Below are 26,894 nucleotides of genomic sequence, written 5' to 3'. Positions count from 1 at the left end.
GCTTTCTCAGAATGCCTGCCTGATGGGAAACATAAGGGAAAGGCTGAGTAATGAATAACTATCTGCATGTATAAGTATTTATTTATCACACGAATTACATGGGACATCTAATGCTATAGGAAAGTTATTTCGTGGTAAAACTTGAACAAGGAGAAGGAGAACTTGAACAAGGACAAAAATACACCCTACTCTTTTGGTATCTTCTCTGGCTTGATAAAGTCCAAAATAATGTAGAAACATTGACATTCTAGTGGACTTAATCATCCTTATTAGCCCTACTGTCTGAACCAAATGTGCACTCCTACAGAGTTAGTAATCTGCCTTTGACGATGGTAGACATACACCTTTGTACTTCCAGAACAACCTAGGGAAAATTGGATTAAACTTGAAGGGATGTTTAGCATTAAAAAGACAAAGATTGGCAGCTCCTAATATTTTGTTAAGATAAAACAAAAGCCTTTGTTCTGTTTTAAAATTCCTCTTCTAAAAATAGAGAACATCTGAAAAGAAAATATCAGAATTTTATGTGCAAAATGCCAAAAGCATTGTGATTCTTTTTTTCTAAGATTTTCTTGTGAAACATTTTCTTGTGAAATTATGAAAAGTAGACTGAATTGTATTTTCCAATGGAATTCTTACAGTAGAATATTTGCATATACTGAGGAATAGATTTTCTGCATTACCGTGCAGATGTTATGATTTTCTTAAAAATCAGAGATATTTAATCTCTCTAGACATTCTCTTTTCAAATTTGGCTAAAATGCTTCAATGTAATTGAAACTGAAAAATTCCCAATGATATTTGAAATTCAGAAATACTAAAAATTATTTTGAATAATTTTGAGTGTCAATTAATGTCAGAGATCCTAATTAGTGGATGGACTTGGGCAGATTCTTCATTCTTTTCTAGTTATCTTTCGCTCTCATCTTGTCTGAATAATTAGATCATTTCTATAACATAATCTGGATTTTTAAGATCCATCTTTCTTTTAGTCAAATAATCACATAGTTTAATAGTAATTTTAAGTCTAATTTTTTGTAGGTAAAGCCATCTTGATAAACATTGTTTTGTTTAGTAAAAAAGTGATATTGCTTCAGCCAGAATCACAAGTATTTGAGATAAATTTTTCTCTGTGAGTCTTTATATTTTTCTCATATAATATGAATATTGAACTAATACAACTTATTGAATATGGTTACTTTTTGCATGACTTCTGCTTCCTTGGCATTGTTCTTTGTCTTTTCTTTGTGCTTTGCTTCTTGGTTTCCTTTTCTTCTCCTAGAAGAGAAGCTCCTCCTTTCATAATGAAAACTAGTTTGAAAAGCTATGACATTCAGTAAAAGTCTTTCTATACTCCAGTGGAATTTGAGAAGGTCTCCTGCAGGGAGCAGAAGAGTGGGGTTGCAATGGGAGGCTTGGCACATGATTCCTTTGGAAACGCTTCCATGTAATTAATTTACATTATTTTTCCCAACAAACAGAAGTTGCAAGGTCTTCTGTTTCTCTAGAATCATGGCCACACTACAACAAGCAAGGAAACACCTTTTTCTGGCAAATTAAACATACAGAGTCTGCAAAAAGAGACCTTGCAACTTCTGTTTGTTGGGAAGAAAGAATGTAAATTAATTACATTAACCCTTAAACATCTAGAATAAAGCAATGAACATGTTCATCAGTCAGTGTTACAGATGATCACTGAGACTGGTATGTGTTGCAGCTTCATCTTCAAAAGCAAGAGGACATTACACTAATATAAGCTGATGCAGAAAATGTACTGGAGAGTTGAAGGGAGAAAATATTGGCTGCAAATCCCTGTAAAAAGACAGAACTCCCCTCCAACCTCTTGCACTTCATCAAAAGAGTCATCTAGGTCAGTACTGGTTTGGGATCTTACACTGGGATCAGGAAGGCAGCTATGGAAGTTAATTCTCCTGACTCTCCTATAGGCTCTGATGAGTCCCTTTTGCCAACCCAGCTGTTGGCTGTACACCTGCAGGTGGTTGCTCTTTGCTGCCCCTGTTCTGCTGGGAGACACCTAATGGGAAGAGCTGAAACTGTGAATTATGTGCAAAGGAAGGAGAGGACAGGGCTTAGGTACTCACAAGTCACTGTGACCTGCCAAAGCACTCTCTTGCTCTTGTCAATTCCTCTAGACCTGAACTGCCCAACAGTATAAGCAAAAATATTACTTAATATGTTACCATTAGAGGTAACCTGTTAAGGCATCTAGACAAATATTTAACTCTCATGTGACAGCTAACTTACATTCACCAAGTTTCTTGATGTCCTCTAGTTGGAGAAGTACTAATCTTCAAATACATTCCTAAAGAAAATGACTAAGCCATCAGATTTGATTGATCAAAGCTATTACTTTTATCTAAGAAAACCTGATTTAAAAACTTTTTTACTCTTCTTCACATTGTGTGTTTCTGACTTCACTCTGTTGTCCCCAAGCCCATTTATTTTTATATTGTGAAATTGTTGTTGACTTGCAGGAAAAATGAATACAAACATTGTTTGTCCTTCTTAACCTGATCCATTTTTATTCTTCCAAATCTTCTTCTTCAATTGATTTTGCATGTTTCTGTCCTTCTTGGTTTGTTGTGGATTTTTTTTGTTGGGTTTTTTTTTGGTTTGTTTGTTTGCTTGTCTTTTTACAAGGGAAGGAACTTGAAGCCTGGTAACAGGTTTCACTTTGGAAAGTCTTAGGCATGTGCTGGTGGCTGATGAACCTACTTCCAATGTCTACAGTTCAATGCCAGTCCTGCAATGTGAAAATATAACTTCCTTTCCCAAGTGAATGAGTGCCATGATTTAAAGATCACCCAGTTTTGCTGAGCACACTGCAGGATTTTGGCAGCTGGGGATAAACAGGTGACAGATTTACAACTAAAGTTATTATGTGGGTACATTTAATTTGCCCCCTTTATAAATTAGCTCCTGTTTTTACCACATGATAGAAACCATTTTTGGTGGTTTCTATCTCAAAAGTCATCTGGACATGATCCTGGGCAACTGTCTCCAGGTGGCTTGGGAATGTGGGGTTGGATCAGACCGCTTCCTGAGGTCCTTTCCCACCTCAGCTGTCCTGGGGTTCTGTGAAAATGTGGATATATCCCACAGTTTGGCTGGAATGTTCAGCCATGAGAGACTCTTTCACAAATGTTTTCTCTTAACCTTTCGCTTAATCTCTTTAACACATCTACTGTTTGACGCACCTTGCAATTATTGGGTCTGTAGCAATGGAAGTCTAATGTTGTTGATTATGTGGGAGCCATTTCGCCTTTCCATACTGGTAGAGCCATGTTCACTTATTTTACTTTATGAATTATTAGACAGAAGTTAATACCTTTATTTTAAATGCTACATTTAAACTAAGTGGGACATACTCCTCCTTGCACTGTGTAGTGACAATTTTTTATATTGTGGTCCTATATCTACTATGGATAATTTATCTTTCGTGGATGGCTGCCCCTTTTTTCTGTAAATTTTTACCTACAACCTTACTGTTATACACTGAAAGTGCTGAAAGTACATAGCTAAGGAATTTACGAACAGAAAAAAAAAGAACTAATTGCATTTCAATGTACTTATTGAACTGTTGACTACAAAGGTAAATAACTTTTGTAGCCACTGCTGAAAAAAAAAAAAAAGAATACTTTTCTGCCAAAGTGAATGTTTGATTTGTATTACTTTTTGAGAAGACGCCAGTCAGTTTGCTGCTGTGGCCTTCAGAGGCATTGAGCGCACTGGCCAATGCACTGACCTGTGTGTGAACTGTGTGTAGAGCAACAGTGAAATTGTACGGCTGCCCAGGCCTATAGCAAAATCCCCCTTGGCTTCCATGGATGCGTGTCTCTCACATGGTGAGCACTTAGGCAATCTCTAGTTGAAGTCAATAGTTTGTGAAGCCTTTGGGAATGGCCTGAGCAAAGTCAGGTCAGCCTTGTGGTTGTGACTGAGAGCTGTGCCAGGAAGATGGTAGGGATGCAGGGGGAAAGTCCCCATGTGCCAAGGATGGCATCCAGCATGGTCATATAGGGTCTCTTGCCATGACTGGCCTCCTGCCAGCTCTGGTGGCAGGGCCACATCAGGGGTCTTGGCGGTGGAGAGCCACACTACTGCTGTGGCCGCTTGTCTTGGTCCTTGTGGCATGGTTGTTGCCTGCCCGCACAGGGGATTGGCTCTGTTTGCATCTTGTGTCCATCAGAAACCATCTGTCATCAAGGAAGAGCAAGAAGTGCGTTAGCAGACATGGAGATGGCTGGTAGACAGAGCTTGCAGCGAAGTGTCTTCCATCACACCTCAGAGCCTTCCAGTGCCATGGGTGTGGCAACACCATGCTCCCGGATGGCGTCACCAGAGAGGCCCTGTGCCCCAGACCTGCTCCGTGTCCTTTCTGGCCCAGGCCCAGGCGTCACATCCTGGCCCAGCCCCGCCATGGCGCCAAGGTGTGTGAGCCCCGCCCCCAGGAGCACGGCCAATGGGGAGCCTTCCCGCCAGGCCTTGCCTCACCCCAGTGGCCAGTGGGGTGGGTGGGGCTTCCAGGATGCAGCAGCTGCAAATGAGGCTCCACCCACCTGATCATGTGGCCCAGTGCTGGGTGGGTCACATGTGGTCACGTGCAACCTCGTGTGATGGGCATGGTGTCATCAGGCTCCTCCCCGGTATGACGTCACGGCTCTCGCGAGAGCTCTCCGTGCTGCCCCCTAGAGGTGTGAAGGGGCGCAGGTGAGCTCCAGACTGGGCCCGCCCCACCTGCGGTCCCGCCTCTAGCCCCGCCCATCCCTCTGGGGAGCCAATGGGAACGCTGGCTGAGTCTTTCCCCATTGGCTGGCTGCCTGCCATGCAACTGAGCCTCAACGTCACTTCCTCTCGTAGATCAAGCGCCATTTTCTCTTTCTGGCGGTTGATGCGGCGCGGGCGGCGCGCGGGCGGTGGGCGCTGAGGAGGTGGGCGCAGGGCGAGGCGCGCGCGGAGCCCCGGCCATGCCGTCACCCCCCCGGGGCGCGCACTGAGCGCGGCGGCGGCGCCAGGCCGGGAGGCGGGGCCGCGGGAGCGGTGGCACCGGGCAGCGCCGGCGGCAGCGCCGGGGGCAGAGCCGCAGCCGTGAGCGGTGGGTGGCGGCGGTGCGGGATCGCGGCGGACGGCGGCGACGGCCGCAGGAGGAGGAGGAGCGGGAGCGAGAGCCAGGAGGAGGAGCAGCAGCGGCGGGGGCTCCCCCTGCAGCCTGGCCGGGTATGTGCGGCGGGGCGGGGCGGAGGGCGGCGAACGCCCTGGTCGCTGCGCGATTTCGGCTCGGCGGGCGCCACGGGTTCAGAGCGGCTTCCACGAGCGGTCAGGGAGGGACGGGACGGGTCCGGCGCGGCCCCATCGGGCGAAGCGTTGTACGCGGGGATGCTCCCCCGCTGCCTCGCCGCTGCCGCGGGCTGTGAGCAGCTCGGTATCACCGCGCGTCCTACGTGTTGGTTATTTAATTCCAGGTCGCACTTCAGCGATGGAGTGTCTAAGGACCCAGCTTAATAGCTTGCTTTGAAGTCTGAATAATTTTAATTGCTTTTAATGAATTGTTTTGGTTTGAAACAGTTTGTGGCAAACTGTAGGAGGGACAGGAGTGACACGCGTACAGAACCAGCACTTCACCACCGGCTAATGGAACCAGTTAATGGGACGCAAAATTACGTCGAATATCCTTGTGGTGTCTCATGCCACAACAATGCATACATTTAGAAAGAAAGTTTATGAATACTGTAAACAAACACAACCCACACAATGCAAGCCGTGAAAACCATTAGAATGCGCTTGCTTTGTGGTCGAGACCAGGTAATGGGGAGTTCCAGTTGTCCTGGTTTGTGAACAGAATGAAAGACACGTGTGTAACTCCTGCTGCAGGGGTTCAGAGTCCTGGGCTGCCAAAGTTATGAACACTTTGAGCAGATAAAGTTTTGATGGGTTAATTACTTGGGACGAATTGCTTGTTGTTCTTAACAGTTTTCTTTCAACCAAAAATTTGTGTTTGTTAAAAGTTTTAAAGAGCTACAATGAAACACTTAAAAAGACTCCTGGGGTATTGAATCTATATTCTAGACATCCTAGTGCTGCTTTTAATAAACTTCAATTTTGATAAAAAAATGGAGTTTCTTCAGCACAATATTTAGGAACTGGGTAAGAAATAAAGAATATGATAACTTGTAATAAGGTTTATTATAAGGTATAGTGTATATGATAAGCTGTAATAATTTCTTTGGTTTGTTTCATGGAGATTTTGTGAAAAGCAACATCCGCCACAAATTACAGCAGATCTTTAGAAACAAGAGCACATACAGTTTTGTTATGCCTTATGTTTTTCCATTGGGAATTCCTGGATTTGGGCTAAGTCTTACTGAGTGCTGGTGGAGCTGGTTTGTGTTTAAACACTTTAGTCCTTCTTCTGAAACCTGTTGCACAGCCCTGGGGATGATTTCAGTTCTGTCCCCTTTCTGACTTGTTAAGGTTTTGGATTGTCTGTGCTGTGGACTGTTGTCTCCATTTGTAAAGTGCAAAGTCTTCGGGTCACACCAAGCTGACAAGTGCAGCACAAATGCAGTGGTACTTCCTCCTGGAATAGCTGTACTCAGGGTGTGACTCTTCTGCTCACATACACGTGGGGCTGACAAATCCTGCAGGATTTGAGTGGGCTCTATGCAGATGCTTCTATCACCTAGGATGAGCTTGGATCCTGCTGGGTTCAGGTTCTGGCTAATGTCCAGAAGGGACTTTCAAGGGAGTCAAAGTATTGTGTGAATTAGTGCTTTAGGAAGGCTCCATGAGTCTAAATGGTAGTGTCCCTCCATGGTAGTGTCCTTTAGCCTCTTCTCACCAGTCTTGGATAGCAGGGATTTGGTTGTGTGTTAATGAACCATCACAATAGTTATTTAAACCACAGTGGCTGTAGTTAGTGATCTAAATTTGCTTTGATATGTTAGGTAAGATGCAGGTTGTTGTGCTGCATCTCAGGCTATGCCATCACATATCTTACTCCTCTTCATTGTGTGTTAGCAGCTGTTGAATGATGGTCGTCTTCATGTTGGGCAAGGTGACCTTTTCAACAGGTTTGTGATTTATAGCCATGAAAAGAGCAGAATTGTTGTGATTCTTACGACATCTATGATTTGAAATGCCCAGAGGTTTCTGATATAGCTGGACAAAGAGTTAATTTTTTTTCTTACCTCAGATTTCTATTAAGTTGCCCTTGGATAGAAATCTGAATATAAGAAGATAAACTACTTTGGTGACCAGAACTGCTCTTTGTGCATTTTATTAGAATATATTTTAAATTACAACTGATTAAACAATGAACAAGAATAGCATCCATTCTATTAAGTCAACTTTTTCTTTAGGAAGCTTTCTTCCCTCTCCCTCCATAGGTTGGATAAGCTTTGATGGTGCTGATGTACTTGTAAATCCTGTTAGGTCTCTTTCAGAGATAAGAGTCCAGGAAATGGAACTGACCTGTAATGTGTGGTTGAGCAGATACCCAGGTGTGACTTCTCAGAGGATATGTAAGCTTACCAGAAACAAAATAAAATTGATGAGGGTAAAATCTGGTATGGCCAAGACAAACTCTCATTCTTCTAGGCAGTTTTTTAGTGTGCCTGTCCTCCCAGCTGCTCTCTGCCATCCGGTGTTCTTGTTCCCAGGGTTCTTGAAAATAGATCACATGCTTTCATTCGACTTTCAGGAACGAAGCAGTTTTTATTGTTTTCTGAACTAATATGAATTGTCAACTTCTAATAAGTTTACTGTAATGGAAATAATTTGTGGCGACCGTGGGAGGCATTCCCTGGGTTGGGGAGACACAAGAGGCTTCCCTCAGGGGCTTTTGGGACCCCATTGGCTCCTTCTGTGCCCCTCAGCCACTCCCTCCCTTATTCCCGGCCATCATCTTTGTACTGCCTGAGAGCATGCTTCAGCCCGAGCTCTGGGGAGAGGGAGAAACTGATGCTGCCGTCATGAGTGTGCCTTGCACCCTGAACATGCCACCATGCAGCTGAATAAAGCATCTGTGGATACCATGCAAAGGCCCTTTTTGCTTCCTTACCCTGGACTTTACTAGGAATATTCTGGCTGCAACGTAATTTTTTATTGGTGCTTGTCAGTTCTGATGACTGCTGAAGTACAAGTTAGTAAACAAACCTTCCAAAATACTCCAACCCAAATGTTCCAAACCTGTATATTTTTATAAAGGTCCTATAAAAGATACAAACCTTTTAAAAAAACCGAAGAGATTTCAAAAATCTTTTTCTCAGTTACTAATGACAGTTACTAGATAAAAGTTACAAAAACTTAAGAGTTATTCAATTTCCGAGGTAGATAGTTGAGAGGACGAAGTTCCATTAGTCTTCCATAATTTCCTGCTCAAAGCAGTTCTTTGAGCAACAGGCAAGTGAAGGCCAACCACTTAGAAACACGTCTGGAAATCTTGCTTCTGTACAGATTTTCTGGTGTCTAAAAGTGTTACATTACGGCTGTTTTCTCTGTGGATCTTCTGACATTCCTCTTTTCCTGAAAACTCTAGAAATGCCTGATTATCTAGTTGACTGGATTTTGCTGGAAGCATTTGCATGCCCGTTGAAGGCACATATGTGCATCTTCCTTTTGCCAGCTCCATACCAACTCCATTTTCATTTGCTTGCAAATGCCTACTTCCTGTAGGAACACAAACAAAAGTGGTGCAGATTTCATGTAAGGAGTAAAGCTCTCAATGTGAGCACAGTCTGTCACTGGAGGAGGTTGCCCAGAGAGGCTGCCAAACCTGACTGGCCAAAACAGAGTGCCCTGGCTGCAATTAATGGTTGAGCCTGCTTATAGGAAGCTGGACTGGCTGTCCTCTCAAGGTTCCTTCCAAGGGGAATGAGAATGGTTCTAAGAAGTAAAAGGAATAGGAACTTGGCATTTTGTGATGATTTCCCTTTTTGAAGAGGTGCAGTGTTAGTGTTTTTCCCTTTTTTTGTAATGCTGAGAAATGATAGTAAAAGGTAGTTACTTTGAAAACTGGTGTCTTTGTCTACCAAGATACTGTGCAGACTGTTATTTTGTCTTTTAGGCTAGACTTAAAATACTGCAGTACTGCTGGAAGGGAAGAGTTGCATTTGTGATCTTTGAAAAATCAAATGTAGTAAGTTGGGTGTTGCAATCTATGGTAACAAATGCAGAAATGAAACAAACCCATAGTGTTGAATAAAGCTACACTGTGTATCATTATGGAGATGTTATCTGAAAAAAACCAACAAATAGGAATAGCTTAATGGCTAAAATGCCTGAGCAAGAGTTGGATAGCCTTCTTAGAACGGAATTTGAGACATCAGCTGCTACAATTATTCCTTTATTTTGCTAAAAACTTGCCTTGGTTCTGTTTAAGAAGTGACGCTAGTCTGAAAACTCAGTGGATTATCAGGTTTTTTGGAAACAATTTAAAGCTGTGAAGAATAAATTTTTGTCTTTTAGACAGGCAGTGCAGTAAAATGATAAAGACTCTTGGTAACCCTCGTTCAGTTTAACTGTAGTCCTTTTGTGTTGAATTTGCTGATTAAGAATGGAATGTGGACCAAGAAATTCATGGAACCAATGTGCAAACTAAAGCCTGAGGAATGTCAAAAATATAAGAAAAAAAAATTATTAGTATGAAAATGTGGATAATAAACTGCATAATAATAAAGGAATTAAACTGAGGGCTTGAGGAAATAAGCTTAGAAGGTTGATCTTTTGTGACCTTTATGATAGGGCAGTGCTGGTCTAATGGATAGAGAGACTCCAAGAGGAGCGTAGATTTAGGTTGAATATTAGGAAGAAATTCTTAACTGTGAGGGTGGTGAGGCATTGGCAGAAGTTTTCCAGAGGAGCTGTGGATGCCCCATCCCTGGAAATGTTCTAGACCAGGTTGGATGGGACTTTGAGCAGCTTGGTCTAGGGGGAGGTGTCCTTGCCCGTGGGAGTAGATCTGGAACTAGATGATCTTTAAGATCCATTCCAACCCATACCGTTCTGCAATTCTGGTGTGAGATCCTTTAAGATCCTTACTTGCAAGAACATTGTTCGAATACCTACTGAATAACATTGCAAATGATTGCACGTGGTGGCCTTTGGATTGAAGACCAACTGTTTGAGAACTGGAACATAATTTATATTCAAGTTTTTTTCTGTTATGGTGGAGGTTTTGGTGTGTTTTTCTTTCTCATGGATTAATCATTTAAGGATAATTAATAATTTTATTTCATTTTCTTCTGCATTAATAATTTCAGAATGATTGCTGGTTAAGAAAACTGTTGAGGTACATGGATGTTGTGTACTACACCCCTATTGACTGTTTCTTCTTTGTGAGCTAGACATGCCTCAACAAATGCCTGTATCACCTTCTTCAGTAGCATCAATGTATGAAGTGGAAGACTGAGATGGGGAAACTGTTTCCATTGGAGCCTCATGTATTGAACCATATTTCCTTCTGGCTGATCACCACTGGGCATGGTGGTGTCCAGTAGCTCTGTTGTTATCCGCACTGGACCGTGGGCTTGATGTGCATAACCTGCTGTCATAGAGGGACTGATCTTCAAACTTTAACTAGGGACTCAGCAAATTCCTGGTGACTTCACTTTAAAAAGAGTATTTTATGTCAAATTTTTGCTCATTGCCTTTTGAGAGAATGCCAGACCAGTTACTCTGATTTATTCCATTCTGTATAGGTTCCTGTGGTACACCTACCCCGATGGTATCAGAATGTCTTCTGGACTTGGTGATAAAAAACATTAGAAAACAAGACTAGCATCTGTCAAATGGGGTTCCCTCTCCATTTCTCTCTACACACCTTTCCTTTCAGGGGAGAAGAAGCGAAGAATAGTATGTGAGTTTGTTGAATTTTAATCATAAATCCTTCAGTTACGTGTTTTGTACGTAAATTAAGGTTTGGGGTGGTTACATACAGACTGGAACATTTTTTATATGGTTTGTGGGTTTTGGGGATTTTTTGAGGCTTAGCTTGTGTCTTATGTGCAGGGGGATTTTGCAACTATTTGCATGAAAGTCTTCTTCAAAGTAGAGCTTTCATGTTGGCACGGAGCTTGCTTTTTTTGGTAAAAGCACAGCTTTTCAATCCATTTGAGACTGTATGTGCTGAAAGACTGTTTGGAGATTTCCTCTATTTCTATTTTTTTTTTCTTTTTCCTGTTCAGGCATCTTCTGGATGGATGAATTGTTTAGCAGTAGGATGTTGTAAATGCTCCTGGATCCTCTGTCAGCTATTTAAGCACCAACTACTGGAGAAGTTTCCAGTGACCTTTTTCAGTGCAAGCTTAGGGTTGGGTTTTGCATTCTGTGTCCATTGCAGTGTCTTAAAGTACAGTCTAAATTGTATCTTGCTGTAATCTAAGAAGGAGTTGACAAAGGCTGAGCTTTTTTTTTTACTTCTGCAGCTGTGCCTGTGGAGATACATTACAAGTTCACAAAAGTAGAAGCTTTTGCAGGAAATCTAGATTTTACTAGCAGTCATATTTTAAGCATGTCCATGGTTGACAGCAAACAAAAATATCAAAAAGATTTCTCATCTTGATGCTAACATTTAAGGTGAAAGGTGTGGAATTTCCCTTACATGATATGATCATAATTTTCTGAATAGAACTTAATAAAATTCTGGTATTCATGTTCTTTTACGAAAACCCTACAAAACTATGTTCCTGCCATGTAGATACAAGGAGATCTGAAAGAAAAATTTGGAATTTTCTGTAGAAAGAAGAAATATAAAGATTCCCTCCCCCCCCCTTACATTCTTTTTCCTTGAAAATCAGTCAACTTTTCTACTTGGGAAATGCTAGTGAGCCCGCTTCTTTGGCTTAAAGATTTTGGGTTTTCATATTTAAGAAATGGCATCCTGGCCCATATCAGCAGGAGTGTGTCCAGCAGGACTGGGGCAGTGATTGACCCTGTACTTGGCACTGGTGAGGCCTCACTTCAAGTGCTGTGTCTAGTTTTGTGCTCCTCAGTACAGGAAGGACATTGAGGAGCAGGAGTGAGTTCAGAGAAGGGCAGTGAATGTGGGGAAGAGTCTGGAGCACAAGTCCAATGAGGAGTGGCTAAGGCAGCTGGGGGTGTTTAGCCTGGAGCAAAGGAGGCTCAGGGGTGACCTTATCACTCTACAACTGAAAGGAAGCTGTAGCCAGGTGGCGGTCAGTCTTTTCTTCCAAGTCACTTGTTACTTGGAAAAGAGCCAAGTTGCATCAGGGAAGGTTTAAGTTGGATATTAGGAAAAACTTCTTCAGAAAAAGGGTTGCCAAGCACTAGAATGGGCTGGCAAGGGAAGTAGTTCAGTTCCCATTCCTGGAGGTATTTGAAAGACACGTAGGTGTGGTGATGAGAGGCATGGATAATGACTGTGGTGGGTTAATGTTTGAACTCGATGATCTTAGATGTCTTTTCTAACCTAAATATTTGTATTCTCTGACTTTTCAGATTTTAGTTCTTATTTTAACACACTTAAATGCAAGTACCTGTGTTGAAGTATTTAGTGTGTTTTTTCATTCCTTATTATTTTTCCTCCTTTTTTTTTTTTTTCTTTTTTTTCTTTATTTTTTGGTTATTGTGTTTTTTTTTTTCCCAGGAAAAGTGCAAAATGTTTCAAATTCCTGTTCAAAACCTTGATAATGTAAGGAAGGCTCGAAAAAAGGTGAAGGACATTCTTGTGGATCTTGGGCTTGACAGCTGCAGGGAATTATTGAAGGTAAAGTATTTGAAAGAATGTAAACAAATCTGAAATGTAAACTCCTGACAAATATTTCACCTTCTGGTGTATATATGATAGCTTTTTTGGGGGAGTCCTTACATTAGGGGTTACTTATTACTGACTGTTCATACCCAGGGCAGGAATTCGGTGTGTTAGTATTTAGCATGGCAAGAGTGTGTATTTCTTAGCAAGATGTGTCATAGATGGTGCCTCATATTCTGTTAGCAATGTTTCAACAAAAAGAAGCAGTACAGCTTTAGGAAAAAATACCACAGACTAATGAATTGTTATTTGTGTGCAATACAGCAACTTTTTCCAGTTCTTTTAAGATTTCATGCAGATGAGGACTTGAGTCTCCTCAAAGACATCCCATCACGTATCAAGGACAAGCTTCTGAAGAGACATACAAATCATCTGCATTTCTGAAAATGGATAAGCCTTTAAACTTTGTGTCTGGTGAAAAATACCAAAATGATCTCATTGAGTTGTAGTTTGGTTCTGTATCTTAAAAAGTATATGCAGGTGTACTGGCGTGAGTAAGATAAACCTTGTGCCACTGTTGCCACTTTGAGAAGAAAATTTTGTGCATCAGTCAGGCAGAATGCACACCATCAGACTGGCAACCCAGTGCCAGAAAAGGTGCAAACACAGCGATGTAACTCCATTTCTTAACAGTAGTGTATTTCAGTGAGCTGGTGCACAGGATTTTTTGAGTGTTGAGTAGATTCATGCCTTAGTGTTGACAAGAGGTTGATTGCTTCTGTATGGCAGTACTAAAGTAGGTATAACGCTCTGTAAGGGTACTGTTGTGTCTTTTGTGGTGGTTTCTTTCTGAAACTCTGTTAGTTAATGGAAAAAAAAATGTTGAAGTCCACACGCATTACTGATTTTAGAACATAGTTATTGCAATTGAACAGTTTTGCATATATCTAAATGTGGTAATAGCTCAAGGAAAATTATGTCTACTAATTTTCATTTACTTGCTGTTTTTATTTTGTTAATATTCTGTAATCACACTTTTCACTCAAGAGCGGAGTCTGTCTCGACCATTGGAAGCAGGAATGTTTTGATGGTGACAGGTTTTTACTATAAAATTGCTTGCAGTCTCTTTGATTATTGCATGGACTTCAATGGTAAATAAGTAATAAGTTGTTTTGTATTTGTTTGGGTTTTTGGGGATACGTATAATGTGTGTTTAGTTGGTTTTGCTTCATTTTTAAGTAAAAAATGATGGTGGGAAACCCAGCAAGCATTTCCACTGTAGAAAAACCTCTATGAGATTTTGGCCAAAAAATACTGGTTTGTTTTTGTGGGGTTTGTTGTTTTTTTGGGGGTTTTTTTGTTTGTTTGTTTGTTTGTTTTGGTTTTTTTGGCAAATAATTCTTCCTCAACCAAGTTCATAATTTTAGTTTGTTTTTCCTGGGTAATCTGGGGCTGGTTTTGGTACAGGTTTAGCAGTATAGCGTGATCGGTACTTGGTTCATATGATGATGGTATTTCTTTTTGGTAGCATGATATGTGTGATGTTTTAATAAAACTTAAAATCATAGGCAGGCCTGAGTTTGAAGGCACCTTGAAAACCATCTAGTGAGAAGTACCTAAAGTTTGTTTTTTCAAATATTGAGATTTGTTTCTGGACTCTTTATGGCTGGACAATGTAAGAAATGGATTGAAATATGATATGCTACTAACATGACCCAAATCTGGTCTTGCGCTGTTGTAATGAGGTACGATAATGGACAAGAGTTGGTGAGGAAGATGAAGGAATGTAATGTATGACTAGTACCTCTCTGTAGCTTAGAGACCAAAAGGATTAGGTTTTAGGCTAATTGATCTCTGCTAGGAAGAAGACATGAGCATTTTGGCTGGAGTACTAGTTTGGTTCTCCAAGCAGTGTGTTTAAGTACATTGACTGTAAGGTCAGAGGTTTTCCTTTAATAAACTGTTTCAGCTTCTCTAACATACTCTGATCTTTAGGGACATGAGGGTGATTGGAGAGCTGGAGCACTTCTGCTCTGAAGCTGAAGACATGCTGAGAGAGCTGGGGTTTTCAGCCTGGAGAAGAGAGGGCTGACTTCCTTGCAGCTGCTCAGTACCTGAAGGGGGCATCTAAAAGGAGAGGGACTTTTTATACAGATAGGGACAGGATAAGGGGCAGCAATGTTTTAAACTGAAAGAGCGTAGGTTTAGATTAGAGCTTAGGAAGAAATTCTTTATTCAGAGGGTGCTGAGGCACTGGTACCGTTGCCCAGAGGAGCTGTAGATGCCCCATCCCTGGCAGTATTTAAGGCCAGGTTGGATGTGGCCCTGGGCAACCTGGTTTAGTGAGTAGCATCCCTGCCCATGATGGGGGGGCTGGAACTAGATGATCTATAGGGTCCTTTCCTGTGGGATTCACATTCTCTGAACCTGAGAGAAGCAGTGAGAGAAGCAGAGAAAAGAATGATCAGAACAATTCTACTTTGGCACAACACTGCACCTGTGTTGTGCCAAGGTAGATGCAATGTGGAGATTGTTTACCCAAAGTGATGTTGTTTTGTTTCCTTGGCCTGTCAGGGCCAAGCAAATGTGCAGACTGTTGGTCAGCAGACAGTCACAAGATTCTGTGCAGTTGAGTGCTTGTTTCAGTTTTTTAGATGTCATGTAATATAGTATAGAATAATATAGTATGATAATTAATTAGCCTTCTTTGCTCTTTCTACAATAATGCCTCTCGCCTGTTCTTGTGTCATTCTCAGTGCAAGAGTGGCACGTTCCAACCCAAACCATTCCATGATTCTGTTCTATGATTCTGTGTCTTCATTTAAACTCTCAGCTTTTTATGGTTTTGTTAAGGAAAACCATGAGAGTTTTAATACAGAGGGGAGAACAGTTCTTATTTTAAAAATGTTTTTCTCTTCAACTTAAGAATACCTATTATGCATAAGGATTAGTTAGGCTTCTCAGAGGGCTTTGTTCCTTTCTTGTTACCTTTCCCTTCTCCTTTTTTCATCCCCCGCTGGAAGTGAGAAATCTGGAAAGGTCATAACTAATTAGTGGATCTTTTTTTAAAGCAAGTGTTCAGAGCAGCCATTTGCCCCACTGATGAGTTCTATTGATAAGAATGGTTATTTTTATTAGTAGATATTCCTCTGTAGGAAATAGCCATTTCAGCAAAACTATCTAGTCATATTTCCTGTGTTTGGCTTGTCGGAATCTGGGGTTTAAGTGTAGGAGCCGCTCACTCGAACCAAAAACAGAACGTGTTTCAGATAAGCCGTAAACTTTAAGAAAACTTTTTTTAGCAGCGTGTGATTCACTGCAGCGTGTTCAGCTGAAGAAGTTTTAGTAAGTCTCAAGTCTCTTCATTTTCTCAGTCAAAAATAGTTCACTAAAATTCTGGGTTGTTTCTTGTTGCATGCAAGGCTTCTTTCTAAGGTTCCTGGATTTTTTGTGGTTTGTATTTTTTTTGTTTGTTCAGTTGGTTTTTCTGAGGTTTTCTTTTTTTGTTGTGGTTGTGGTTTTGGCTGGTTGTTTTTTGGCGCTTTTTTTTGGGGGTGTTTTTTTTTGTTTGTTTGTTTTGGTTTGGTTTTTTTTTTTTTTTTTGTTGGTTGGTTGAAGGGCAAATACATGACTCATTCAGTGTCTAGGGTTGATTAGATTGCAGGGCATTTGTTTATTGTTGTCCTGAGCTTTTCTGGTAGACAGCGTATTGCAAACTCAGCTGCTACATTTTCCTAAATTCTTGAATAATGAAGTTAAAATCAAATTATCATTGGCATGATGTTCTAGCTTACTCTAATCTGCTGAACACGTAGGAATGCTCATATTTGCATGCTGCAAATGGACAAGAGCCTAGTGCAGACAGAGCCTGCGTTAAGTAGGATTCTGTAGGTTTTTTTTGATTGCTGAAGCTTTGTTGCTTCTTGTTGCTGACTATATTCTGTGTTGCTGCTAAATTTCACGTAACACGAACTATTAGGTTTATGAATTTCACTCCTTTTGTAAGGTCATCTGATCTTAAATGTTACTTGTTATCTGCCTCTGCTGTTGAGTGGGGGTTGGTGAAGAAGTGGAAATCATGCCTTCTCTAAGTATCTGCAGAGTTTTGAGTGAAGAAGGATTTGTGAAAAGGAAGAATGTGAGGGGAGAAGAGATGCAAGTTTTCTATGGGTAAAGCCTGGATTTGTAGCTTGTTTCCATCCAGGGCATTCTGGGTGTGCTGTTGAACCTAGGTTAGGGTCTTCAGAAATGCCTAGTAAATTGGAATCTAGCTTGAGTTTTTTGGGGTTTGTTTTTGTGGCTTTTTTTGTTTGTTTGGGTTTTTTGTTTGTTTTTTATTTGTTTGGTTTTTGTTTGGTTTTTTGTTTGTTTGGTTTTTTTTCTTTCCCATTAAGTTTGTGTTTAAATATGTGTGGGTCTCAGAAATCTGGAGATGAACTTACTATTTTTAGGATAGTAGCTGGCATTGCCTTGAGGGATGTGAACTGCTCTGATGGGATTAATTAAAGAAGTCTGTAAGGACAGTTGCTTTCCCTGCCACAGTTGTTGTAGACACAGTAATATTGTGCTTTTGTAGCTTTGGGAAAAGCAGCTCTTGGAAATCAGCTTTTGTGAATGTCTTTTGTTTTTCCAAGTTTGCAGTGTAACAATGTTACACAGAACCTGTTGCAAAGTAAACTGTAGTGGTAAGCTAATAAAGCAATGAAGTAAGCAGTGAAATATTACCAATGAAGGAGGAGGAAGGTAGAGAGGAAAAATACTTTGCGTGTTCACTGTGAACTTGGCTGGAAGCAGTGGAATTCAAGTGTAAATATTTTCACTCCCAATATTATTTTCAGTAACTATGAAATGTTCAGAATTCCTACTCTGTTATTAGGCAGTCACATGAACAAATATTTGAGGTAAAAGAAATCAAAGCTGGTCAAAGAAGTAATTTCTTTGAATGACGTTTAGAGATTTCCAAGTCATCCTCTGTTTGTGTGGGGTTTTTCTTTTTTATTTTTCCTTATTTCCTATTGAGATTTCTTTATATTCAGAACTGCAAATGCCTCATTTTCATTTCTTGTTTTTATTTTACTTTTAGAATCTTAAAAGTTTTGATGCAGGTGAAAACTACTTCTGTAACACTTCATGGAGTGATGTCTCTCCTTGGGAGCCTGTGGGCAAAAGGAAGGTATGTATGTTCGTGACACAAATTCTGGATAAACATGTTGTGTGGAGTTGCTGAGTTTGAAAATTTTCAGAAATTGGAATGCAGCTTTTTTATTGAAAAAATAGCTTTAATATTTGTTTTCTAAGTGCTATTAGTCAGGGAATAATCTTACATTTCCTCTTTGTTCTTCCCTGTAATAGAGGTGGTTATGAGGACTTCAGTTACCATTTTCAGTCTTTAAGGATACAACCCTGAACATCAGTGTTTAAGATGTCACAGTAATATTTTGCCTTTTTAGCCTAACCTAATATGTAGTCTTAGCATGGTCTTCTGTACAACATGACTCCTGTTTCATTGGAAGGGTGAAAATGTGATTGCATAGATGCAAGTGGATTAAGATGAAATTATTATTAGTGGCTTGGTCTGGGGTGGCAGTGGAAAACTCCAGTTAGATTTGTGTATGTGAAACAGCTTTTAGTTCTGTATAGCTAGACTCCATAAGAAAGGCAGGGTTGAGGTGAACAATTCTATAATTGTATCTAGTAGCAAGTTTCTGAGATGCTGTGTCTAGAGCAGTGGAGTATGTCCAGAAAAAAACATAGACTTGTCAGTCTTGCTGAAGAGTCTTGGGGCCCCTCATGGCCTTCTTATGGAAGACCTATCAATGAAATTCAGTGTGGAATTGATAACACATTGCTGCAGAACAGTTCCACACTGTCTCTTTTGGATACTAACCTTGTTCTCATCCATTTTCTTTAAACAATTCTGGTTTATTAATGTATATCATTCACATATCATGCTGCCTAGATTTGGGAGAAAAGAAGCTGGTCCTTCAGGATGTTCTTTTCCAAAGTTGTTGCCATAAGGGGAAAATAAATTGTTGCCTCCTGTAAACTCAGTAGGCTGGAGAAGATGTCTGTGTAAGTGCAGTTGGTGGTTTCCACCATTTGTACTGTTTTTAGGGAGACGTTAACTGTTCTGGCAGAACTTTAGTTTTTTGAGGTTGTTTTGTCTTTCTGCATGATTCTAAGTTGTGGGGAATGTGAGACTACACAACAGAAAGTACTACTATGTTCTTGAGTAGGTTCTTTAAAGGAGGGTTAATTGAGTTTACTGCAATGTCTCTTATAAGCCTTCTTTTGGATTCCATTTATACAGTTGAAGATTGGTCAATCTCCAAGATGCTTTCTTTTTCTTAAGTGGCTTGTATTCTTATTCTTATTTTGTCAAGCTTTCTATAAAACTGGCATGCCATTGGTAGGTTGTGGTGAACCTGAAAAAGCAGATGGGTGAACAGAAAAAGCAGAAAAAGCATGCAAGGAGAACATGCTGGCAGAATGGTTTGTAAAGTGTTTGTGTGGAAAAGCTCGGTTTCATACAGAGAATATCAAAGCAGTGTACTTCCATCTGCTTCTGTTCAGCTGAAAGAGAATTGTTTGGAATTTTTCCTTTGTCATTTTACTCCTTCAGAAGTAGTGAGGTGTATCTTCTAGTAATGTTCTGTGTGCTTCATTAGTTCATTAGTGTCAGTGGCCTTTCTCTAGGCAGGATACTTAAAGATCGATGCATCTGCTAATTTGCTTTGTTGCTGTTTACTAGCAGCTAAGATTAGGCACCTAAAGAGGATATATAGAAGATAATTCAGTGATAGCTTAGCAGTGGGCTTCTTCAGCAGCCTTAGCCAGCCAGTGGCATTGTCTGACCCAGTCTTTTGAATTGGTTATCGTCAGGAGACTCTCCTAGTGTGGTATTCACATTCTCTGAACAGAGAGAGACATAATTCTCTCTCCCAGGATTTTTCCTGGGCAAGGCATTGAGAAAGCTCAGAGAAAGAAGTAGGAAAACAATTCTTACCTCTAGTTGCTGTTCCCGTTGTTTGGCCCATGTGGATTGTGTTATGGAGATTGTTTACTGAAATGGATTTGTTAATTGGACTCTGGTGATGGTTGTTTGGACTGATTGACCACTTGGGTCAAAGCTGTGTTGTGACTGTCTGGAAAGGGTCACGGGTTTTTCTTTAGTATAGTATAGTTTAGTATAGTATTAGTGTAGTAATAGAATGTGATACAATATAGCTTAATAAAGCATTTGTTCAGCCTTCTGAATCATGGAGTGGCTGGGGGACACCCAGCATGGATACTCCTGCTGCTGCTAGGACATGGCTGTCTGTCTGTTGTCTGTAGATGGCTGACTGTAACCTGCATGGTTTATGACATGGCAAAAAAAAATACCTGCACTCGTTGTGTTGCTGTTCTTCATGGTATGTCAGTGAGAAGTATGTGGGTGATCTAACTGGGCTGGATGCTGTAGTGGCAGAACAGCTTGTTCCCTTTGGGTTCTGTTTCATGAGGGCAGAAATCAGTGAGGTGACAAACATGTCTGAGGGAACAGACAGATTCCACTAGATTTTTGAGTGTGCAGATTTGTCACATGGGTGTTGCTGTGACCGATTCTGTAGTTTTTGGCAGGAGCCAGGGTTAGGAAGTTGATCAGAAAAAATGGTTGATGGGGCTACCAGTTTTTCAGAAAGAACAAATCATGCTCATATGGATATGAAAAGCAGTGCTGTCATGTGACATATAACTGAGGGAGCAAATCACTGGTTAGTGCAAAATAGATGTGTTCTTAAGCAGTTAAAATACTTTCCTGAGAGGAGTGTGTATGCTCTATACTGAGTGTTTTCGAGGAAATTTCACAAAAAAATTCTATGATGGGATGCCCAGTACGTATGAGTTAATATAAATTGTATGTATGAGTTAAGTGTATAAGTATGTATGAGTTAATACATCACTGTTTTATCATAACAGGGGGTTTTGCTACTTCCTATTATTATTTTGCTCCAAAAGAATGTTCTTTAAAAAATCTTTGTTTATGGCCTTGTTGGGAAGGTCTGGAGAGTTTTCAGCAAAGATCAGGCTGTTGAAATACAGAAAATAAAATCCTTGCCTGTTCTGCTTTTTGTCTTTTTGTCCAGTAGATAGGAGCTGACCCTGAACTAAACAAAGCTTTAAAGGTGTCAAATTAAAAGGGGTGCTATTCCTAATTCCTAAGGCTTAACTTCTGTATATAGTATATATTTCTGGCTTGTTCTGTGATTCCTGTATTTAAAAACAGACAGGCTTCAGAGTTACTTCTTGTGAACTAGGGTAGAAGTAAACTCATGTAAGGCTTCTTTGTAAATTATAATGAAACAAAAAAGGCGCACAAATGTTCCCCCCCTTAAGTATGTAATCTTTAAATCTGCTTTTCAAAACCAGAAGAAACTGGGAAGATACATGCTGTACATCCAGTGAAGGCATTTCTGACAGCTGATAGTGCAGATTTAAACAGTTAGCAGTGGCATAGGAACTGACAGTTTCTAAGTGGATGTTTCTCTTTGGTTTGCAGAGATACAGAACAAAGCCGTACTGCTGTGGCTTATGCAAGTTCTCATCCAAGTTGCTTACTTCTTTCAAGAATCACTTGCATCGTTACCATGAGGATGAAATGGACCAAGAGATGGTGGTTTCTTGCCCAAAATGTGCATTTTCTTCTCGGCCCAGAGTAGTGGGAGAACACATCTGGATGTTTCATTCATTTAATAAACGAATACAGAACTATACAGTCAGCATTTTGGATGGCATGAAACAGTTTAGGAGTGACATCATAAACTTCACGTGTCTAAAATGTCAATTCACAGACACCTTGTATTACAATATGAAGAAACATGTGCTGATGAACCATTTTGAAAACTTACTAAGTGCATATTTTGGCGAGAAATGTGATGAAAGTACACCGAATTCAGTTGAGTTCTACTGTAAAAAATGTAATGCTCCTGCGAACAGCCCAGATTCTTTAATGTACCATGTCTTGACAGCTGAAACACACAGAGACCTGGAGAACAAACTTCGATCTCTGATTTCGGAACGCATTAAGAAACCTGGACTTGTGAAACAAATGCATATTGCTCCAAAGCCTATCCCAGGTGTAGCAGCAGCTGCCCCATCTGCAGGGCCTCTTGTTGTCCCAGCAGGTTCTGTGACAGCTCCAGCTTGCATCCAGGTTGCATTTCCACAGAATAATCAAAACCAGAGCATGGTGCACACACAAGCAGTTCAGAACACAGTTGGACCAGTGACTGTCCCAAGTGCCTCTGGCAGCCTCCCAAATACCACCTGTGCTCCTGCTGCTCCATCCTCGCAGGTCGCTCTTGTGCCCAGCAATCCTCCCGTGGCTCAGAACAACCTTGGTATTCAACCTTCACCTTCACAGGCTGTCCTTGTTTCTCATGGGTTCCGTCTTAATCATTCTGTTGGGAACATAAATAGAGCTGTGGCCCCTGCGGTTCTTCCTCTTAATCAACCTGTCAGGCCTGGGCTCTTTCCTGTTAATCAAACAATCGGGACTATAAACAATCTGGTTCCAGCTGGAACGCTCCCTGCTACTCAACCTGTCGGCCCTGTGAATCAACCAGTTGCACCAGGAGTCCTCCCTGTGAATCAGCCAGTTACTCCAGGAATTCTGTCTGTTAGCCAGTCACTTGGGAACATGAACAGACCTGTGGATCCCAGGGTCCTTCCTGTGACGCAGACAGTTGGGTCGGGTCTTCTCCAGCTTAACCAGCCTCTTGCCCCTGGGGTGGTTCCTGTCAGACAGCCTGTTGGACCTGGGTTCCTTCAGCTTAATCAACCTGTTGCCCCAGCACTTATCCCAGTAAATCAGCCAGTTCAGCCTCCGGTTTCTCAAAGCACAGCTTTTTTGACTGCGGGCTCTATACTGAGGCAGTTGATCCCCACTGGCAAGCAGGTTAATGGGATACCTACTTTCACGCTGGCCCCCGTCTCTGTTACTTTGCCTGTACCTCCCGGTGGTGGAGTAGCAACTGTGACACCTCCGCAGGTGCCTATCCAGCTCGTGCAGACGGGGTCAGTGGCTCAGCTGTCCCAGTCGCCAGCCAATGCTCCTTCTCCTCCTGTAGTTCTGACCTCTGACAATGTATCCTTGCAGGCCTCCCCACCTGCTCCTGAAACAAGCCAAGCTGTCAGACAGGCCAAACAGTGGAAGACCTGCCCTGTTTGCAATGAGCTTTTCCCCTCAAATGTCTACGAGGTGCACATGGAGGTGGCCCACAAACCACTTGAAGTAAAAGTGGAAGCCCCAGAACCTCACAAACTTGCAGCTTGCGCATCCTTTCTGAGGATGACAGAAAAGGCAATCCGGTGTTACGCTTGTAAGTGTTTTCTCTGTGAGGAGGAGCTCATGAAGCATATCTTCATGCATGGCTTATCTTGCTTGTTTTGCACAGGTACTTTCTATGACTTAAAAAGCCTCGTGGAGCACAACAAAACTGCACACAATGGGAGAAAGGAGTTGCATGCGAGTTACAGCAACAGAGGAATTCAGCTAGGTAACGATGCTCAGGGTGGCCTTGTGTTCCCACACTTTGATTTCAACACAGTGCTACCAGATGAAGACATGGGTGAAAGAGAAGTACATTTGGCAGTGCTTGTTGGAATATATTCAACAGTTCTTGTCCCTGTTTACATCAAAGTGAAACCTCAGACAGCACAAGTGAACAGGAGATGCACCAGAAAAATGTTCACCTGTCCCTTTTGCTTAGGTACGTTTGCTGGTAGAGAAACCTATGAAAAGCATTTGAAAGAGAGGCATCATATAATGCCGACTGTGCATACGATTTTAAAGTCTCCTGCTTTCAAGTGCATCCACTGTTGTGGTGTGTACACTGGAAATATGACTCTGACAGCTATTGCTGTACATTTGCTCCGTTGTAGAAGTGCTCCCAAAGACACCAACTCGAGCCTGAAGATGCAGCTTGAGCGCACTGAGAGGAAAGAGCTGCTGTTTGTGAATGGTGAGAAGCATCTTTCTGTGGTACTGAAAAGAAAGCAATCAGATTCCTGCTTTGTTGCAGAAGACCAAAGGAATAAGGAACAGCAGCCTCTGAGCTTAAGTACTGGCATAGCTCTGTCTGCAGAGAATGAAGTAAATTCAGGGGTAGTGCCTTTTAAACGACAAAAGATTAGGACTGAGTTAAGAAAACTTCCTTCTAGTGAGGATCTCCGCTTTCTAGCAGTAGATCCTAATCAGTATGATCACAATTCATATGAGGCACAGAAACAGTTTTTGTCAGACTACTTTCACAAGAGGCCATATCCTTCTAAAAAAGAGGTGGAATTACTTTCCTTGCTGCTATATGCATGGAAAATTGATGTTGCATCGTTCTTTGGAAAAATGAGAAATACATGCTTAAAGGCAATAAAACATCACAAACCATCTGTGCTGCTGGGTTTCAGTATGTCTGAACTAAAAGACATTAAGCACAGTTTGAATTTAAAAGATGGACCATTGGATATGTAACTCAGCTTTTTATAGTAGCTAAAAGCAATCCATAATTGCATACTTACAATTTAGCAGTTTATTATATTGTTTGTTTTAACTTGCAGACTGGCCTGTTGAAGGGTGCAGTAATACAAAAAGTATCGTTCACTTCTGACTGTTATTGTGAAAGGCACACGTAGTTGTGTATTTTAAAAGCTAAAACCTTCAGACTTAAACATCTGGAATTTGTTTTAGCTTTTTCCCTTTCCTGGGGGTAGTGTTGTGGGGATTTTTTTTTGTTATTTTTTTTTCCTGTTTGGTTTTGAGGGGTGTTTTTGTTTGTTTTTTGTTTCTTTTTTGTTTTGTTTTGGTTTTTTGTTTCTTTTTTGTTTTGGTTTGGTTTTTTGTTCTGTTTGTTTGTTTTGTTTTGTGGGGTTTTTTGGGGGGGCAGTTTGTTTTATTTTGTTCCACTTCCATTTCTTTTTCTTCCCCTTCAGGCTCCTATTACATTTTTTATACTGTCATGTAAAACCCTCATCCTTGTTAAAACCAAATTTTATTTTATTTTATTTTTATGCAGTGTCGTCTTTTCTAAGTAATAAAATGTGTAATGTGGGTTAAAATAACAAGGTAAACTATGTGAAAAAGATTAATTTGACTATTTGTATTTTTAAGTCCTGATATTTTTGACCTGTTTCTGGTTTATCTACTGAAGCAGTGATTGCGGCCATTACATCCATTACCCTTTCAAATTCCCAGCATGCTGGTAGCTGTGAAATACATGGCATTGTGATTTTTTTCCTCGGTCAGAATACCTGTGCCAGTTAAATCTGGTGATCTGGTTCCTGCTGAGTATTAACATAAGGGGCTTTTGGGGGTGCCCATTGGAGTGTTACAGTGAACTGAGTTGAAATGGTTGTGTTATCTGTTAAATAGATCTTGCTAACCAGAGGTGTTTATCCTTTTCATTTGGTGTTGAAGCCTGGTTGTTTACCTGTTGTTCAAAGCAGCATTTATTTTATTTTCTTTTTCAAAAAACAGAGCTGCTTTGGAGAGTGTCAAATTACTTTGATACATGGAGTATATGGCCTCTGTGCATGTCACTTAAGTGTAGAAGCCCTATCCAAATATCACCCAAATATGGTGGAAAATCTGACTTTTTAAACTGCTGTTTTATACAGTAGTAACTGAGCAGAACCTACTCCCCAGCAAATTAGATCCCTGGCTTGAAGTCCCTTGGGTCAGAAATGGTACAAACTGAACCTGGATGAATTGGTAGCATCAAGACTTTAAACTGTTGAGTACTCGAGCCCTTGATATTCGTGTAGTGATTGGTTCTTGTTGGCCTGTAGAGAGCATCACAGTAGTACAAACCCAAAGAGACTTACCTTCAGTATGGACTGACATCTCTGTTGCAGATTACAGGAGAGCTGTTGGGAAGGTTCACTTGAGTTGAAGCACAAGCTGGTGGCCACATCGAGGCCTTGTTGAGTGCTGTCCTTTCTGGATATGCTTGTTTTCATCTGGTTTGTCTAAGAGTGGCTCCAGTAGCAACAGCCAGTTACATAATAAATAACCTGTAAGATGCATTGGTTTTATTTCCTCCTCTTCACTCCCCCCTCCCCACCCTCCTTTCTAAGAAGAAAAAAACAAAGTTCACTTGTGCCAGTGTTAGAAGGAAAGGGTGATATGCCCAAGCTGATTTCTATTTTTAAGGTAATCAGTAGACTTTTGCCCTGTGCTGTAGGAACTTTTTATCTAAAGCAGATACAAAATGTATTATTGCTGTTTCTGAAAGGGCGTGACATGTTTAGCAGAATTTGGTGACTTCCTGCCTGAGGCTTTATAAGCTGTTTGGAGTTATATTTTGGATAAAATCATATTTTCATATTTATTACATCAAAGAGTTTTAATGTGTATGTAACATATGGTTACTGCTATTTGGAAAAGCCTAGTAATTTAATAGCAGTGTTAAACAAACATATACAATATTTATGGGATCAGTTGCACGCCACCCGAAAAAGTGATTAAGAAACTGTGTTCTTATAGCCTCATAATAGCTCATTAAAAATTAAAAAATAAAGTATACTTGGCCATAGCACACGGTTCATGAAACTTGTTCAGAGGGCTGTGAGTGAGGAAGAGGAATGCTCTCTGGAAGTCCTGAAATGTAGACACTTACTCTTGCTCTTATAGCCTCTGCCCTGTGAGCCCTGTCATCTTTGGGGCGGTTCTGCTGGTTCTGGTGAGACTCCAGGATGGGGGTTTGGTAGTGTGCATCTGGGGAAGGCTTGCCATGAATGGGGAAGGATTGTAGAGAGAGCAACGTGGCTGTGGGGAGCTGGGAAGTCATTTCGTGGCTCATCCATGCTTGGGGCACCAAGGGAACAATCCAGTCTTACCAGAGTTTTCCTACATAGTGTCCATTGTTGATATTAAATGGTTTATTTATTGGATTTTGATTTCACAGTTTCAAATAAACCATATTTTTAACTTTCTCTTAGGTGTGTGTGCAAATGATTGCCTATTCATCCTCTCTCCTCTTTTAATACATTCAGAGAACTTTATGTGAACATTTTTTTGGTGCAAAATGGCTGTTGAAAGAGACAAGAGGAAAGTAAGATGTAGAACTTGGATCTAGATGCTTCAGGTAGATCTTAGTGCGTTATAGTAATTGTGTATTATCTCAAATAT

At 40.9% G+C, this 26,894-nt stretch overlaps 2 protein-coding genes across 6 annotated transcripts; one reads left to right on the top strand and one right to left on the bottom strand.

Moving 5' to 3' along the window:
- On the bottom strand, positions 1–10,071 carry LOC143694755 (uncharacterized). The gene is made up of 4 exons (XM_077183004.1): positions 10,020–10,071; positions 8,506–8,688; positions 4,581–5,297; positions 1–4,217 (listed from the first exon to the last, which is right to left on the bottom strand). Exons 1-3 carry the CDS (start codon positions 10,069–10,071, stop codon positions 4,609–4,611), a joined length of 924 nt encoding a protein of 307 aa, XP_077039119.1. The 3' UTR covers positions 1–4,217; positions 4,581–4,608.
- Positions 5,102–26,698, top strand: ADNP2 (ADNP homeobox 2). Of its 5 annotated transcripts, none has more exons than XM_054648119.2 (6): positions 5,102–5,238; positions 10,719–10,876; positions 12,626–12,745; positions 17,814–17,903; positions 21,270–22,760; positions 22,869–26,698. In XM_054648119.2, the coding sequence occupies exons 3-6, from the start codon at positions 12,638–12,640 to the stop codon at positions 24,237–24,239; spliced, it is 3,060 nt and encodes a 1,019-aa protein (XP_054504094.1). In that variant the 5' UTR covers positions 5,102–5,238; positions 10,719–10,876; positions 12,626–12,637; the 3' UTR covers positions 24,240–26,698. The 5 variants fall into 5 exon arrangements, with proteins under 5 accessions (XP_054504094.1, XP_054503932.1, XP_054503771.1 ...); XM_054647957.2 differs by having other exon boundaries at positions 21,270–23,091; positions 23,167–26,698; XM_054647712.2 differs by lacking the exon at positions 5,102–5,238 and adding exons at positions 5,252–5,823; positions 10,281–10,618 and having other exon boundaries at positions 21,270–26,698.
- Positions 26,699–26,894: the final 196 nt, after the last annotated feature.

Source organism: Agelaius phoeniceus, chromosome 1 (genome assembly GCF_051311805.1).
Source record: "Agelaius phoeniceus isolate bAgePho1 chromosome 1, bAgePho1.hap1, whole genome shotgun sequence".
NCBI lineage: Eukaryota > Metazoa > Chordata > Aves > Passeriformes > Icteridae > Agelaius > Agelaius phoeniceus.
The sequence above is the reverse complement of the archived record's forward strand: the minus strand, read 5'-3'. Positions and strand labels throughout refer to the sequence as shown.

Coding starts and splice junctions, on each gene's coding strand:
- LOC143694755 (XM_077183004.1), bottom strand. CDS start 10,071: ATGTTCTTGCAAGTAAGGATCTTAAAGGATCTCACACCAGAATTGCAG. Junction 8,689..10,019: donor CACACCAGAATTGCAGAACG/GTATGGGTTGGA, acceptor GTGTTCCTACAG/GAAGTAGGCATTTGCAAGCA. Junction 5,298..8,505: donor GATCCACAGAGAAAACAGCC/GTAATGTAACAC, acceptor GCGCCCGCCGAG/CCGAAATCGCGCAGCGACCA.
- ADNP2 (XM_054647796.2), top strand. CDS start 12,638: ATGTTTCAAATTCCTGTTCAAAACCTTGATAATGTAAGGAAGGCTCGA. Junction 12,746..17,813: donor GCTGCAGGGAATTATTGAAG/GTAAAGTATTTG, acceptor TTTTACTTTTAG/AATCTTAAAAGTTTTGATGC. Junction 17,904..21,269: donor AGCCTGTGGGCAAAAGGAAG/GTATGTATGTTC, acceptor TTTGGTTTGCAG/AGATACAGAACAAAGCCGTA.